Source organism: Mesoplodon densirostris, chromosome 12 (genome assembly GCF_025265405.1).
Source record: "Mesoplodon densirostris isolate mMesDen1 chromosome 12, mMesDen1 primary haplotype, whole genome shotgun sequence".
In the NCBI taxonomy this organism is placed as follows: domain Eukaryota; kingdom Metazoa; phylum Chordata; class Mammalia; order Artiodactyla; family Ziphiidae; genus Mesoplodon; species Mesoplodon densirostris.
Window position 1 is genome coordinate 10,570,766 of NC_082672.1, and position 17,937 is coordinate 10,588,702.

Genomic DNA, 17,937 nt, shown 5'->3' on the forward strand with positions numbered 1-17,937 from the left:
ACCAAAAGGGGGAGCACCTACGTGGACCCTTTAGATCAGCATCTAGAGGTGAGAGACGAGCAAGTTGGAGACGCTCTCCCGCTGGCCTGAGAGGCCCACGTGTTAGGAACGACGGAGGCCTCTAGGAGCAGAGAAGGCCCCAGATGACGGTCAATAAGAAAACGGGACCTCAGTCCGACCACTGCGAGGAAACAAATTCCACCGACAACCTGAACAAGCTCAGAAGAAATGGAGTCCCGGCTGACAGCTTGATTTCTGCTGTGAGCTGAGAACCCATAGAAACTGCGAAGGCACACGTGTATGTTGTTTTAGGCCACAAGTTTGTGTTATGCAGTAATATGGGAAACAAACACAGGCCCAGATCCATACTTATTTGGGTAAGCTGCTGAACTTCTAAGTTTAATTCCTTGTCTATAAAACGTGGTTGGGAATATCACCTCATGGAATGGTTGTAAGGAAGTGATGAAACAGAGAGAGAGAGAGTGAGTTACTTCCCTTCCCTTCTAGGGGGAAAAAAAAAAAGTGAAAACCTTAACATAACCACCCATGCGCGCTGACTCACTCTAAAATCAGGATGAAGAAAATCACTAGGGAGTTAGGAACAGCTCAAGAAGGGATGAGATACAACTATTTCTAACAAGGGGTAGAGTGTCAATTAGGTCAAATATGCAAATTAGCATTAGCTCAGAGCCTGAAGGAAATTGAATTGGGTCAAGCCCAGAAACTAGCCTGTAGGCAAATTAAACATTTTAATGCGAATCTTAATTGATATACCGTATTACTACCACCTGAAGGTTACTTTTATGTTCCATGGGATAAAAGCCGATTAAAAGTTTGTGAGCTGATAAAATTTGTTTGGCTGGTAGAGAGGTGCAAATAATGAAGCCTGACACTGGTAGAAGGTGTTTTGCTTTGTAAGGTGCTTTCACATACTTTATATCAGACAAGATCTTAAATCAACCTGCAGTAGAACCAGTTTTGAGGTTACTTTCCATTTTACAGATGTAAAAACAGAGACAGACAGAAATAAGGGGGATAACTAAAGTCAAATAACTTAATTCCCTAACATAAAGAGTTCTTAAAAATCAATAAGAAAAAAGGCAATCAAATTAAAAAATGGGTGAACACATCGATGGACATTCACAGGAAAAGACAAATAAATGGCTGCTCAATATATGAAAAGATGTATGATCTCATTTATAATTAAGGAAATCCAAGTTAAAACAACTGTGAGGCTTTCCCTCTCTCCCAATCTGATTGGCGAATACTAAAACCACTGATAATAATCATTCTTAGCATGGGAGACCCACATGCTCACGTTGAGTACTAAATTGGTATAACTTGCCAATACCTGTTATGATAGGCTATATTTTGGTGACCCCCCCAAAGAAGCACACCTCTGGGTGTTCCGTTCATAGCTTGTGAAGTCCCACCCACTAGGAGGCTGGGTACCAGCAAATGTGATGCAGCACAGGGTTGTGAGCAGCTGCAAGGGAGGCTGCGCTCTTGGAGTGCTCCTTCTGGAACCCGCCTACCATGTCACGGGCGCCCAAGAAGCTCCATGGAGAGGCCCCGTGGAAAGGCCCCACGGAGGAGGCCCCCGCCAACAGCTCCAGGAGCTCCCAGCGGAGCCTCTAGGTGACACAGCCATTCAAATGACACCCCAGCTCAGCAGAGCTCTCCGTCAGGCTTCAGCGGACAGCGGCCGCCTCAGAGCCCCAGCTGAGCATGTGTGGAGCCCAGGGCCACCCCGCCCATCACAGGACCGTGAGACAGAATCAAGTGTTGTTGCTAAAGCTACTAAGTTTTGGGATAGTTTGTTACAATAGTAGAAGATACTCAGTAAATGAAAAAAGAATTCTTATCCTTTGATGCAGTTATTCTTCTAGGCATCTATTTCACAGAAACACTCTTACAAGTGTGAAAAAACAGCCATACTTCAATAATCACTGCATCATTATTTATAATAGCAAAATATTATGAAACAAACCATCCACTGCTAGAGCATTAAAAAGAATAAGTAGGACTGTATGTGTAGATGCTAATAAATATTCAACATACGCTGTTTGGGCTTCCCTGGTGGCGCAGTGGTTAAGAATCTGCCTGTCAAGGCAGGGGACACAGGTTCGAGCCCTGGTCCGGGAAGATCCCACGTGCCGCGGAGTGACTAAGCCCGTGCGCCACAACTACTGAGCCTGCGCTCCAGAGCCCACGAGCCACAACTACTGAGCCTGCGCTCTAGAGCCCGCAAGCCACAACTACTGAGCCCACGATCCACAACTATTGAGACCGTGAGCCACAACTACTGAAGCCCACGCACCTATAGCCCATGCTCTGCAACAAAAGAAGCCACCACAGTGAGAAGCCTGCGCACCACAACGAGAGCAGCCCCCGCTGGCCTCTCTCCGCAACTAGAGAAAGCCCGCGTGCAGCAATGAAGACCCAACGCAGCCAAAAATAAATAAAAATAAAAACACTGTTCAGTTAAACAGTATATAAATATTCACTTATTGTTCACTTACAAGCAGTTAATCAATCCATCCCTCAATCAGTGATGAATTAAGTGAGCAGGTGGGGAAGGCAGGCAGGTGGACAGGCGGGGCCGAGGCTACTCAGGGCTGCTGAGCCTCAGACTGAGCTCTTTCATCTACTCCACCACCACACTACAGGGCAGCAGGAGCGACAATGCCAACACCAACGACAGGGAGCGTGACAGCCACTGACGTTGGTCGTTCAACACAAAATCAAGAGTGCCGCCACGCTCGCCGCCACAGTATGGTGAACCGAGGAACAGAAAACTTTATTATACAGGGGGTAGGGCTGTAAGAAAATATGTTTCCTGTGGGTTTTCTGTTTATCTGCTTTAATTTGATACTAAATATACCAGTACCGTAAGGTAGCAGGTGAGCTGAAATAGACTGGGGAAATGCAAGGCAGAGCTTCCCGCTGAGCCACTGTACCATTCACACAGTTGATGAGAACACATTGTAGAGCTACCTAGTATCTAGCCAGGTAATGCACAGGCACCCCCCACTCCCATGTTTATTTTCATTATAAAAAAATTAGCGGCACACAGAAACAAAAGAAATAGAAATCTTGCTGTCTAACATAGCATATGGGTAGGATATTGGAATACTTCACAATAACTTTTGAATACAGGTTCCAAAACTTAATTATTTTTTCCATGTTATTGTCATATTTTCAGAGTCTAAAAATGTTATACATCCACCAACAGCACTAACAACACGTTCCTTCTAGCATCTCATACCACTAAGGAAGGCAGCTAACGCCAACATTCACAAAGCTTTCCAATTTCTGAGCTTATGGATTTACTGCATGTTCTGCAAAATCTTTACTTGGAATAAGCAGCTCGTAAACTTTTTGAAAGGAAAAATTATAGATTATCTTGCTTTGTATACCAGATATCTGAAATACATATGAAATACAATCTCATTTGTTAATTAAATGGTAATATGCCTAACATTTAAAATTTTGAGATTATTCATTTTAATTTTGCATTGCTCTGTAATACTTGTGAAAGCCAAGGCTTTGGGCTTTATGTTTCTCTCTACTCAAGACAGTATCAAGAAATTCATGTACCCCAAACATCTAAATACAGCAAAAGTACTATCATTTAAAGGATCCCAGAATAAGTACTTCCATAAAAATATTATCCACCATGTTTCTGTACGCTTTTCAAAAAATATTCATATCATGCCTCAATTTCACAGGACTCAACTGCATCTGGAAGAGTGCCAACAACATTTGGCACGTGGATGCCACTGGAGGAGGTAAAACGGGCTTAGATGGCTGCAGTCTCGGGGCTACGGGAGGGCTGGGGGCTGATACCCACGAAGGAGAAACCCACCCTGGGTGTTTGCTAATGTCAGTGAGAACTCTCGGTGACCTCGTCCATCCTACAGTTGTCGATACCACTTCTCTGCTTAGTTCTCCAAGATTATACCTAATTCCAATGCTCTGCTCAGCTCCAGACACACCCTCCACCACTTATCGCCCTGACTTATCCACAAGTCAACTCGGGATTTCCTTCTCTAGCTTGTTCATTTCCCAGATGTCCACACCACAGGTAGTAACAGCCAACCTTATTTCCCTCTCTTTCCCAACTGCCCACGCTCAGGTGGTAACATCTTCACCCTCTCAGTCACCATCACTTGGTTCTTCTCCCCACGTTCAGTCCATCGGCACATCCTGTTGTTTCTACCCCCCAACGTATATACTGGGTGGTTCCACTTCCCGCTCCCTGCTGGGGTCTGACTCCGACCCATCACCTCTCCCTGGATTAGGACAGTGGTCTCCCCATCTCCACCCTCACCTCTCTCCAATATGTTCTCCATAAACATCCAGTTATTTACTTACTTATTTTGAACAAAAAACCCAGTCACCGCACTTCCTGCATAAAACCCCAAACTCATCAACATGCCTAGGAAGGCACAAAGGCTCTGCCCCGTCGGCCTCGACGTGCTGAGCTGGCCCCCTGCTCTCTGTGCCCCAGGAGCCTTGCACCTCCTCAGACACACCAGCCCCGCTCCTGCCTCGGCCCCCCCAACTCCTGGCTCCTCCCCGACTCACTCCCGCTCCCCAGGTCTCAGCAGATGACTGGCAGCTCCTCTGAGCCCTCCCCTCCCCGCCCCCCTCCTTAGGAGATGCCCCTCCTTCCATGATCTGCACCCAGCGTCATTGCTCTTTGTGTCCTTTCTTGCCTGTTTGTTTCCTTCCTTCCATCAACCACCATCCTTAATCATATATATGTGGTTTAACTTACTTTTTGTTTCTTGTTTGTAGACCGTCAGCTCCACAAGGGACTGTCTGGCTTACCAGCATTCTACCTGGCCCTCAGCCCCATGCCCGGGTCATGCCATGACGACCATGACACCAACTCCAGGCTGCACTGGGAGCACGTTTGCTTACAGTACATACCAGTCACTCTTCTAAGGGCTGCGTTTACGTGCATTAACTCAATTAATCCTTGGGGCCCATTATTATCCCCATTTCTAGATGAGGAAACAGACGCACAGAGATGCTAAGTACTGTGCCCAAGGCCAGAAATTTAGTAGGCTGGGGAGCTGGGACTCAAATATGTCTCGAATGGATCAGTGAATCAGTCATGGGATGGCAGACAGTAGAACACCCCCTGGACCAACCCTGCACAGAGGCCCCTCGGCATTTACCTTTTCTCATTCCTCCGAAGGGGTCCTTGTTGGGCTCGTAGGGCATCCTGCCCATCACTTCTGGCATGCTCATGCCCTGCTGGTATGGGGCGCTCGGAGTCATGGAGTTGCGTTTTGGGAACGATGAATCACTTGCGTCTGAGAATGGGTCGTGCACACTGACTGTACTGCTTCTGATAAGATGAGAGACATGAAAGCTTAACGACAGAGCATTAGTCACCTCCAAACACTTACTGAGAAAATAAGCCAACCTTGAAATCTGTACCTGCAAAAACCATCCAAAGTAAATCATATGAATAAAACTAGTGGTAGTTAATATTTAAAAACTCACTAGAGAACACCATTGCCTCCCTATAAAAAATTTGCTCCAGAAAAATGAGAAGATAGACAAATCTGATTTTGTATGGCTCACAGAGATGTTTCAACATACCTTCCACCTTGCATTGGGGTCATCTGTCCGTGAGGGGTGGAGGCCGGAGTAGGTGGCTTCAGGTCACCTGGAACCTCTGCCATGGAATTACTGCCAGTTGACTGGGGAGTCTGTGGACCTTGCAAGGATCCTGAGTTAGCTGATAGTAGTAGTACCAAGAGAAAATGGGGGGAAATCTAGAGGTTATCAAGTAAGCTCATCCTTGAGAGTTATTGAAAAAAAAAAAAAGGAAGAAAATAAGACATCATCTTATGTAGAAATAGTAACAATATCCATTGCTGGTAACAATGTAGTAAAATTAATTGCTCTTACATTGTTTACAGTGAAAATTAGTAAAAGCTTTTTTTTTTGGTAAACTATTTGGCAACACACTTCAGATGTGAGCCATAAAATATATTTATACCTTTTGACTGGGTAATTGCTTTATCCCAAGAAAATAACCTAATATAAAGAAGGCTTTCGGCAGAAAAATGTTATTTCAGTGTTGTTTATAATGGAGATAATCTGAATATCTGAGAGTAAGGAAAAATGGGATGAAAATTTTGGTATATCAATTTGATGGACTATTGTGCTGTTATAGAAACAAATTAGAAAAATTATCTGGGTCTTAGGCAATGAGAAGTGTTTACATTGTAAGGCAATGATACAAATTAATACAGAGCTTTATATCATTTCAATGCCTTCTCAATGTCTGGATATGTCTACGCTGTCATTAATAGTCATCTTTAGAGCTATGAAATTATATTGTTATTTACAGAACACAAGTCACATTGGTTTGGAGTTCTTTAATGTCAGTACCAGAGTTACAAGACTTGGCTTTAACTATAATTGCATTATAATAACAGAGCTCAGAATTGAGCAGATCTTTTAAAAACTTAAGTGGGATTCTTGCAAACAATTAAGCCCACCTGAAAACATAATATTTTAAGGGCTCTTGCTTTATCATTGATCACAGTCTTTAGCATGTTAGATGTTCAATAGATCCTGGTTTCACTTATTAATTAAACAACTAGTAATTGAATGAATAAAGTGCTTGCTATATTGTAGGCTGTTTTCTACAGCTGGATGCACCAAAGACAGAAAAAGACAAGAATTCCTGCCCCCATACAGTTTACAATGACTACTTTCAGAACGGTAACCCTAACAAACAGAATTAATGGCTGCTTGTAAACAATAATATTGCATATATTATTATCCATGGCTCCTCTGCTATGAAGTTCCAAAGGCTCACCACAGCTACCACCACCCACACTTTAGAGGAAATGGAGTTGAACAAATCACTGGAGACTACGGAGTGTGCTACAAAGGCGTAAGAAACAGCAATGAGCCTGTTGCTTCTCCTCAGAAAGCCTCAGCTGAGCCCAGACTTCGCTAGCGAGGCCAGGTCTGCCCGGTCCTGGGTCCTGGCCGTGTCGAGAATGAACACTGACGACTACGCTAGCCAACGGGGAGCTTGTTCCGTAACATCTCCCCTGGGTGCCTAGGGCTGGAGTGACTCAGGGATGTTCTCACAGGTGCCAGGAAGACTAACTTCAAAAGTAGGTATCTTCTTAGATGTAGATACCTTAAAATAAAAACTTACCAACTCATGCTTACAAACCAAATTTTGGTAAAACCCTGGAAATGCATATATAAAAAGGAGATATAATAAAAGAAAAAAGTAGAGTCTTTGACAAACGTGTAAGGATAACCCTACACATATGACTGCGCCATAGGGCTGGAAGGAGAAATAACTGGTTTCTTAAATCAAGAAGCAGATTGTACAGCCGTCTGTACATCTTCCATGGAGCATGGCTCACAAGGCTGTGATCTCAGAATGACCCTTATTTATAAGTATTCACATTTACAGCTAATAAGAAAAAAAAAAAAACAGGAAAAATTCTCCCCTCTTGCCGGTGTGTTTTCCTTTCCTTTTAGGGGAAAAAAAAAAAAAAAAAAAAAGAAGGCAGCCAGGAGGCTGGCTCTCCAGGATATCCCTACCTTGTGCCAGAAGTTACAGATGTATACTCGAAAGTAAACAATGCAAAGGTTACTGAAGGTTAAGTGCATCCACACACTTGAGACTGTACAGCCAGACTCCTAGCTGGGAAGATGATTTACACAGCATGAACCCGGTGCCCCAGTTCTGGCTGGGGTTACGGGAAGCAGGGTGGGGAGAAGAGCAGATAGCTGATATGTCCCAGGTCTACAGCGACCAGAGGTCATCCAGAGGGCACCTCTGTTTATAGCCCGAGCCCCTTTCTCATTTATCTTCCACTGAGGATTCCCTAGTTGGATCCATGACAACCCATGACAAGCTCCGTGACATCACCCGACGGCTAATAATAGAAAGGCAGTCAGCCACCTGCCAGCAAAGATGGATGGGTTTTTGGTTACAGACTTACCAACTGAAAGTGGAGCTTCCTGCCACCTCCCCGCACTCCTCCCAGGCGGGTCCCCTCCCCTCTCCTCCCCCACTCTAGCTTACAGGCGGGCCCAGGCCACCTGGGGAGGCAATTCCTGTGGCTGTTCATTAGAACTCCACAAAGTTTTACAGTCTGTTATAGCAAGAGCCCCGCCGGCACCTCAGAGATGCAACCATACCCCCAGTCCTTGCTCAGGTTTCATTCAGGAGCCTTCCTTTGGCTGACTTGCTCTAGTCCCCGGAAGACACAACCTGGATCTCTGGCATGAGAAACCACACAGCCACTCAACAGTGAAGATCGTGGTACAGCCCCCAGGGCTAAGGGGTGATACCCCTCAGGGGCTGAAAGGATTGAATTTCAGATCCGTATCAGCTGCATCAAATCAAAACTGGAATACAGAGGGATGACTTAGAATGCTAAGTCATTAGCACTTAGGATTTAAGTTGGCTCAGGATGACCATTTGAAAAAACCATCTAGAATGTTTCTTCGGAATCTTTTAGTTGGTTGCCTGGATGTACTGGTAAGGAATAAACTACAGTTATGTTCTTATGGGAAAAACCGACTTCAAAGAACACAAACGTTGGCTGAAAATTAGTTTAAAAAATTTTTGTAGTATATGAGGCCCTGACATGGCGAATACCTGGGAATAATTTGTTTCCCTTCTCTGACAATAAAAATGTTTCAGAGGCATTTTCCTCAATGATAGGTCTGGAATCAAAGAGGCCACAATGCACAGATGCTGGAGGAGATGCCCGGCCTTAGGTTGAGAGGCTGATGTTACTCACTGCCCTACTGCCCAGTCCGTGTGTCCGTCTCTCTTGCTGAGCGGTGCGCAGAACACATGAGCCAAGCAGACTGGCCCCGTGCACCCTGCACGATGCCTTCCAGGCCTCGCACTGGCTGAATGGCTAAACTCAGGAAGGCTTCTTCCCCTGCTTCCTGTTTCACAGGACTTGGGCTCCATTTGGACCACTAAGAAGAATGTATTATCAGAAGCGCATCTGCAATCCAAGCTCTTTTGTTCAGTTAAAGCGATAATGTTGCCATAAAAACGGTAGTTTAAAAAAAAAGGGGGGGAAGGAAAGAGCTGACTGTTAAGAGAACAGGCCCTGTACTTTCTGAACTATCTATACCTCAGCAGGATTTCTTGTACTGAAGCTGATGCACACTGGGAGAGCTATTCTCCATACAGAAGTGCAGACCATTCAGTGACATGAGTTCTTTCCTGGCAAATAAAATATACCTTTAGATCTTTGCAGACATTGCCACTTTGTTCCCTACACCCCACCGGGTTTTTATTTTGGAAAAATAGTTTCGGAGCTGTTCATAGGCAGCTTGTTAATGTTGTGAGATTTTCGAAATTCGATTTCACAGTTTTTAAAGTACACCATAACTGGCAAAGGCTGTGAATCTTTAAGGGTGGGGTTAGAGAGGAGGACTTCTCTATCTGTATTTAGAACCGACAGATCTATATCTAGGTATGCTCATTACAAGTGCACCTCGGGCCTAAAAAGTATTTCTTTGAGATCTCTAAGAGGCCTTAGATATTAGCATCGCCATCCAGATATCAGCTAGAGGGAATAATTAAAGGAGAAACAACTTCTTTCTTTGGCTCACAAGATACCACGTCCTATGTGTAAACAGTTTACCTATTACAATGCTACTTTAAACACAGGTGTAGTAGGTACATCTAACTCTCTGATGCTAGAGCCAGATGTCTGGGATCAAGGCCCGGTTCTTCCACTCACTAGCAATAATGGGCCAGTCTGCTTAGATTATTTATTTATTTATTTATTGAATTTCTGAATTTTATTTTATTTTTTTATACAGCAAGTTCTTATTAGTTATCTATTTCATACAAACTAGTGTATATCAGTCTGCTTAGATTTTATGTGCCTCAGTTTTCTCAGGGATTTTAGAACAGTATCTTTATCACAGGGCTAACATGAAGATCAAATGATAAAGCACTTAGAAGAGCGTCTGGCACACTGTAAGTGCTCAAGAAATACTGGCAATGAGCTACGATCATTTGACTGCAGAGCAAGCAAGCCTCTGCTGGGGGAAGTGGCAGGTACCATCAGCCTCATCTTGTACATAGGACAGTGTGACTAAGCGTGGACCGTCCCAGGGCTTGGACATGGCCAGAAACAGACAACAGAATGATCAAATTTAACTTGAGTGAGGTCCCCACCCAGAACTAAGGATGATGCAAGTTTCCTCCCATCTCTAATATCGTATTTATCAGAATATGATGATTCAGTAATATCAAATCTGAAACACTAACAAGCAGAACGAAAGCTAGCGGGAGAGCTGAAAGAATGGCAGGGTCTCCCACAGTTGAGTGAAGAGACAGGAGAGAAGGCAGGTATCATCCATATGATTTTGCTTATGAGAATTTAAGTGAATCACCATTATTCCTAAGCAGTATTTTAAGATTCCTGACCTTGGGGTCAAAGTTAACTTTGGGCTACTCTTTCTCGGAAATAGGGCTATATTGACCTTTATCATGAGAGTTTGCTGAATTCCCTACAAGCAAAAACTTGCTTGGTGGGGGACATTAAAAACTAAGTCCAAATTCCATTTTGTTAACGTACAAATCGGAGCATCTCTGACAGAGGCGGAGGTGGTAGAAGCTGGCTGTTAAATCTGCAGGGTGGCGTTTCCAGTATTAGCACAGGTTACTGGGGAAGACTTATTTTGACGGTCAGATGGAATATTTTAAAATAATTGTATAAGGAATAAAGGTATAAAACTCAGAATTCCAAAGTCTACTTTGACTAAAAAAGGTAAAGCAAAAGAACAGTGCCTTCAAAGTGCTGACCGGAAATGACAATACCCCAAATTTTATTCTTTCTTCCCTCAAGCACTGCCAACGGGGTCTAATTAAACAGACAAGACAGAACAGAACACCCCTGGCTCTCTAAGATCCCGGTTTGCTCTGCTTGCTTTACTCTGAGCGGCCTCCTTAGAGCCTGGGAGGGGCTCCATGGGGGCGGGGTATACAGCTGCAGCACCACCACTTACCAGGAGAGGGCGGCTGGAGCTTGGGCTGCTTCTTGGTGTCTCCCGTGCTGAAGACTTCCGGCGGGGGCTCCTCCCCTCGCTCAGTCTTGCACTCAAAGGCAAACAGGTACTGAATATACTGCTTTTTCAGGGAGCTCGCTGCACTGCTTGAAGTGCCAACATTGAGGTTGGTTGCCAGCTCACGCCACTTCTTGTTTTTATTAACCTGGGGGGAAAAAGGCAGGATCATTGGTTTGCAGCAAAGTGGCTTGTTTAAAGCCAGGAGACAAAAAAAAAAAAAAGCACTTAGTGTCCTGGTTTACTTTTTTTTTTTCTTCACTTGCCTCTTTTAACTAATGCTCATTATTCCCACTCAGTAGTGCATAGACAGCATTTACAGTTATAAAACCATTAAGGAACCTGCTGATAGCTACATAAAAAGCATTGCTCGTGGAGATTCTTCTGCCTGGTGCATCTTCTAACACCTCACCCTCTCCCAGAGCTGGTGCTGTCCGGGCCCAGAAATTGATCTCTGAGCAAATGTACGCTCTCGCTCACACTCATCCCCATACCACCTCTTATCTTAAAAAAAAAAAAAAAAAAAGGGTGTCTAAAAAACTAACATAAGAAGCAATAACAGAACTATTTTGCAAGTTAAGTGTTTGAGCCTTAATGTGAAAAACAATATCTTCTTCCAACAGCCGCAAGCTTCCAGAAAGATAAGCCTATAATTTTGGTCCACGCCCAGCCTCTCACGAGGCTTTCTTGTGGTGTTGGGTGAATCAGGCCCCAACCAAATGACCCCAACTTAAAAGCCCGGCCGAAGCCATCAGCCCTGTCTGAGCTGTGGAGCCACCAGGTCGCTGACATGGCAGCACCTGTGGGCTTGGGAAGGGGTGCACAGGACTACCCAGTGTTCCCACTCACACTTCGGATGGAGGGAACACAACTGCAAAAAGAGAAGAGAAAAAAGGAAGGAAATCCTCAAATGTTATAAAAGGACTTGAGGAATTACTTTAACCTTTTGATTCCCACGTGGGAACAGAGTTACATGACGTTGAAACACGAAGGAAACGTGAAGGCCTGCAAACACCTGGGGAATATTTTGCCTTTAGACATTTCCTGTGTTAAGTAGCATAGGTTAAGGGGACAGTGAGTTTTAATGAAATGTTCAATTTTTGGATTCAGACTTTCTCACAAAGCTCTTTATGTCCATTTACTTAGTACTAAATGGTGCATGATAAACCACGGAATACTCTTGGGAATGCTTAATGCCATTTTTGTTACCTAATGCCAGGCTGCAACAAGCAGGCTTGCAACTGCTTCCCAAACAGTAAGCAGAGCGCTGCCTGATATACCCTGAATGAGCTGATCTTTCTGTGGCTGCAGCACCTATTCCAACCACATCTGATGGCCACCAGGTAGAGTGCAAGACAGGGTGTAAGCAACAAGGCTGCCAAAGACTCACCACCACTGTGAATCACTGCTACGTTCCAGCAGCTTCATTAGCTAAGCCAGCAGAGTCCTGCTCACAGACCCAACATGGGAATACACACTACTGACAGAGTGAGGTGTCTAGACAATCCCTACGCTTCTGCGATGGGTGAAACCCAATTGTTTAGCGTCCTGGGGATTCTAAAAAAATCTGTCAGGGGGTCTAGGTGTAAAGAAAGAGCGGTCAGGGGAGTCTATGCCCATAGGAGAAATGTCAGGGGTGTCTAGGTGCAGAGAGGAAAGATTGGGGGGGGGTCTATGCTCAGAGGGGAAAGGTCAGGGGTGTCCAGGTACAGAGGGGAAAGGTCAGAGGGTTTAAGTGTAAGAGAGAGGTGTGTATCCTGACCTCTCCCTCCACTGAGCACCACTCACACCTGGTCTGCATCCTGTGATTTACCATCTGATCAGGCAGTCTGGAGTCAAGCTCTGATTGCTTCAGTTGTAGGCCTCAGGTCTCGGGTGGGAGGAGGCACCTCAGGGAGGGCTGAGAACAAAGGCCTCTCCTGCATCCCCAAGAGCTGTGTGGCACCGAGACCAGGGTGGGCCCTCAGTGATACCTGTGGATTACATGACCTGCCTTTGGATAGTGAGGCCCTGCACCACCTGAGGCCCGAGCAGCTACTTTCATTGATCTGGGTGGGAGCCCAGGTATTGACAGGTTTTAAATTCTTCCAGGTGATGCTAATGAACAGCTAGGTCTGAGAACTACGGGCAGATGAAAGGGCTTGCGTTTTGCAATCAGACAGACCTGGCTTCACCACCTAGCCTGAGAATCCCTGGGCCACAACATTGTACAGTCAGCCTTCCGTGTCCCTGGGTGATACATTTGTGAATTCAGCCAACTTCAGATTCAAAGTATCAAAAAAAAAAAAAAAAAAATTCCAGAAAGTTCCAAAAATCAAAACTTGCATCTGTACCAGCAACTATTTAGGTAGCATTACATTTTATTGGATATTATAAGTAATCTAGAGATGATTTAAAGTATACGGGAGGTTGTGTGTAGGTTATATAAATAAGGGACTCGAGCTCTGAGGATTTTGGTATTCGTCGGGGTCCTGGAACCAATCCCCCATGGATCCCAAGGGACAACTGTACTTCATCTTGTTACATCTCTTCTTCAGGGCTGATGACCTTGCATTTCATGGGTATTGAGAAAAAAAGCGACAAGAGAAAGCACAGTGCCCAGAACGCAGTGGGCACTCACCCCTTAGGACACTTTCCCCCATTCTACTTCGGGACATGGATACACAAACCAGACCCGATGCTAAAAACTGGGCTGAGACTGGTGAGGAAAGTGTGGCCTCTAGGGTACAAAATTGAAAGGGGAAGTGCAGGGGAGGCATCTGCACAACCCCCAAACGAGCGCCTCCTGGAATTCTGCACTCCGGGTGCCACTTGTGCCCATGCTAGTCCCAGCCCTGTGAAAAAGGGACAGCAGTGCTCTTCTTGTCGCCCAGGTAGAGTGGACGTGGTCTTAGAAGTATGACTTAGTTTTCTTGCTAAATTGCTCTGGATAGAGGGAAACAGTGAATTTGATTTATATCTAATCTAGATAATTTAGTCATTTGCAAAACATTTTTATTTACTATGAAATTCTGATAGATTCAGTAGAATTCTGGAGCTGTCAGGGACCCGAAAGCAAAATCTAGCCCAAATGTCTCATCTTACAGATGAGGATTTGAGATCCATATAAATGACTGAGGCCACTCTGCGAGTGGGCAGCGGATCCAGGTCCCTGGCCCCAGCACTCTCCCCCTGCAGCACATGAACATGGATCCCCGTAAAAGTGACCTTCCCAGGGGCTTCGCTTTTCCTTTGTGAGAAAAAAATTCGAGCCTGTATATTCAAAGAAAGCTGCTGTAAGAGCTTATCGATAGCATCTCCTCATTCATTCATTCATTCTCACCTGTGCCAAACCTCCAATCTCTTTAACGCAGACATAGAGTCGGAACAGGTCCAAGGGCTTCTTGCCCACCGCAGGCAGACTTGAGACCGGGGAGCCTCTCTCCTCCATGAAGGTGAGGTATCGGTCTACCCACAGCTTCCTCTCTGGCTCATTCCCCAATTCATACACCTTTGTGATCTTTTCCCCAGTGGTGGTGGATGAGCTGGACTTCTAGAGCCCAGAAGGAGCATTTGGAGATGGGGCATGGGTGGGCAGAGGGAAAGGGAAGAAGGTGAGAAAAAAGCAATGAGCTCCCAAATACAAGAAGAGAAGCAATTTCAAAACTACTGCTATCACACAACAATTAGGAATGAAGGCTACTAGTTCAGGCACAAAGTACACATTGTCTTAATTAAGAATTTACGTTGACTTTAAATAAAGGGCCCAAACTCCCCCTTTTATATACTTGAAAACCAAAAAAAGGAACAAAAACTTTTTTTTACTTTATCGATATAAGCGTTGAATCCCAGAAGGCAAGATTCCAATGACGCCTCGCGTCATTTTTAAAAACGAAAGGGTGCTATAGCTCATTGAATGATCACAGTGAATTTAAAACTTCACACGTAATGTTATAGAGCCCCCCAAAACTACATGGACTCCTACATTTCCTTGTCAAAATGTGGAGGGCCAATGTGTGTCTTCATTAAAACTAAATCATATGGAGGAAGAGCAAACACGTGGTACTTGCTGAAAAATATAAGGTAGGTCACATGTCACAGGACCCAGTGGTGTGTGGGCTCTACACTCGAGAGCTTTGTAAACTAACGGCCAGCTGAAGCTCCGGCATTTGCTCATAACGACCTGCTTTCCCGACTTAAGATTTCTTGAACTTCTCTGCCAAGGTTAAGGGGCTGTTTAGATATTTTAATACATTTCTTAAGCAACCATGTGTTAATCACAAAGACATGTGCTATTTCATACTCCCAGCATATCTATGGATGAATACACACGTTTACTTTCATGTGCCCATTTGGTTTATACTGATGCTCTAATTCTTGGTCTTTTATTTTTCTAACTATGTATTTGATTCTAAAATGTCAAAAGTTGCTGTTTCATAAAGAGCCCAACTGTATATTTTTCCTTTCTTTTACGTCTCTGTATTTGTAACAATATTTGTGCACTTGTAATATCTGCAACTCCAGGATTATCGTGCAAAACCACTTGTAAAGTCTTGATAAAGATTTCCTTGGAATAATAACATACTTCATTTAGTCATGTTTATTTACTAGGTTGTCATTTGCAGTGTATAGCTCTTATTTTAGATGGAGTTTTTCTTAACTCTTTTTCATTATATTTAGCTCAAGATAATTTTAAACATACTGCTGAAATGGGGGCAGTGGTGGTGGTAGAGCCTGAGAAAGGATGCTTGAGAATGAAACTAATCAAGCTGGTGAGTGGCAGAGGTCCCTCCAATTAACACGTAATTTTCCCAAGCTGTTCTTGCTAAAATGTTAAGCCTTCAGTTTTAGAATTATTGAAGCATAGAATCTTTACATAAAATATATAAAACTGGGTAATACAGTTGATGTAAATAAAAAAAGTAGAGTGGTAGGATAAAAAAAATAATGTGATCTTTTAGAATTTGATGCTGAAGCTAAAGAGCAAGTCACTTAAAAGTTACTTTAGATAAGAACTTAAAGTATGTATACATGTTACTATATATGTCTATAAGCTCATGTACATACCAGATTATGGAACATACTCCATATCCAAATAAGTTTTTAAAATTTATTTACCGTATTCTCACACCCAAGGAATACCTGACTCAGAAAAGAAACTGTTCTAACACATTTTACACCGCGTTCTCATACTGGGAACGTTTCAGAAACTTTGCCATCATTAATGAGGTGGTTACGAACAGGAGGTTTCCAAATCATAGTTTTGAAACTTTGTCTTTATTGGGAGGTACGCTGAAAACAATGGACCCAATCTTTTTTTTAAAAAAATAAAAATTTGAAAGAAGAACCAGAGGAAAAAACGATTATCACCTAAAATCCATGAAAACCACCACCATGAACCTCCCCCTTGCATTTCATCTGTGAAGAACTGAGAGGAAAAGTCTGAGATTCCATTTAAAAATAAGAGATATAAAATCAGTCGTTTCAGTTTACAGTCACTCTAGGTGCTCCGCCAACATCCCGAGTAACAGATCCAGCTGCTGTTCTGGGCCAGGTCCTCTCTAAACCCACACTGTGGAAGGGCTCCAGGAGAGAGTTAATCGTGACCCAAGCAATGAGACTGTGAAGTGTTTGTTCCTATCTATGAAAGGAGTGGATTCTCGTAACCTGAAACCGGCCTAAAGTAATGATTTACTTAGTTTGACCCTCCATATTTTAACTTTTCTTACCTTTCTTTGTTAAGTGAACTTAAGTTTAATTAACTTCTATGTATCTCAATTTGTTCTCATAAAACGTTAATGAAGGTAACAGTTTTTAATAGAATTGTTTTACTTTTCATAGTTTTTAGATCTTCAAAAATGCATTTTATGGTGCCATAATGTAAAAAAATGCATGCATCTGTATGAAAAGAAAGTGGTCAAGCCTCAGTTTTATGTTAGGGCCTAGAAGAGGCCTCCCCTGATGCCGGCTCCCTGGTCTGAATCATCAATCGCAAGCTTTATGTGTCCTTGGTGGCACCTGGCCTCACAGTGCGTAGAGGCCTATGTTTTGCGTGGGATTAGCTGTCTGCCCTCCGCTCTCCTGACTAGACTTTAAGTTCCACGAGGCAGGAACTGGGTTGATCTCGAATCACCAACAGTGACGGCACACTGAAGGTACCCAGTACGTTATCTGTTCTGAGTGAATACTCAAATGAACAAGAAAGGTCTGAAAAGTCTAGCACCATCCAAGTAAGAATTAACAGCTGATGAAAATATTCTATAAACAGGTTGTCAGTGAGTGAAGTGCTAAGTGAATGTGGACACAATCTAATAAGACTGAAAGCTGAGAAGGGATTGGTGGGCGAGTAACATCTCCATTCCCAGCTTCCAGGGCTGCACACTAGCCCATTCCCTAAGTTAGTAGTTGGGTGCCCAAACAGAGAAAAAGGACATTAAGAGAAACAAAAGCCCTAGGAAATAAAGACTGTACACTTTATCGCTGATCAGGCTCAAAACACACTTTTTTTGTTCAGAGGCATTAATTATGATGTGACCTTTGGATAAACGTCATTTATCCTCTACCCACTGACAATGGGCAAGAAAACTAGCCCTGAAGAAAGCTGGTTAACGTTTTCAGGCCACTAGCACTATCTCGTATTGCTTTGGTATTGTAAAAATTGTATCCTACTGCATGAAACAGTCGTGGAGGCAAGAAAAAGAAATGGAGATAGCTGAAAAATTACAGCAAGACATTATTATGGTGCCACAAATGTTTTCCTTGCATATAACTTAATTAAGTCTATAAGTACACTTTTCCTCAAGTCTTTGAAGCAGATTTACATTTCAGCAGTCTTTACCATATGCCTGGTAA

General features: G+C 43.6%; 1 protein-coding gene across 8 annotated transcripts in view; it reads right to left on the reverse strand.

Moving 5' to 3' along the window:
- Positions 1-17,937, reverse strand: part of ARID1B (AT-rich interaction domain 1B) — a 413,166-nt gene that overhangs the window by 15,097 nt on the left and 380,132 nt on the right. For all 8 annotated transcript variants that reach the window (XM_060114324.1, XM_060114322.1, XM_060114319.1 and 5 more), the window contains 4 exons: positions 14,429-14,638; positions 11,050-11,254; positions 5,620-5,758; positions 5,190-5,362 (listed from right to left, as the gene is read on the reverse strand). In XM_060114324.1, coding sequence (XP_059970307.1) covers positions 5,190-5,362; positions 5,620-5,758; positions 11,050-11,254; positions 14,429-14,638 — 727 coding nt within the window. The remainder of the gene's footprint in view (positions 1-5,189; positions 5,363-5,619; positions 5,759-11,049; positions 11,255-14,428; positions 14,639-17,937) is intronic.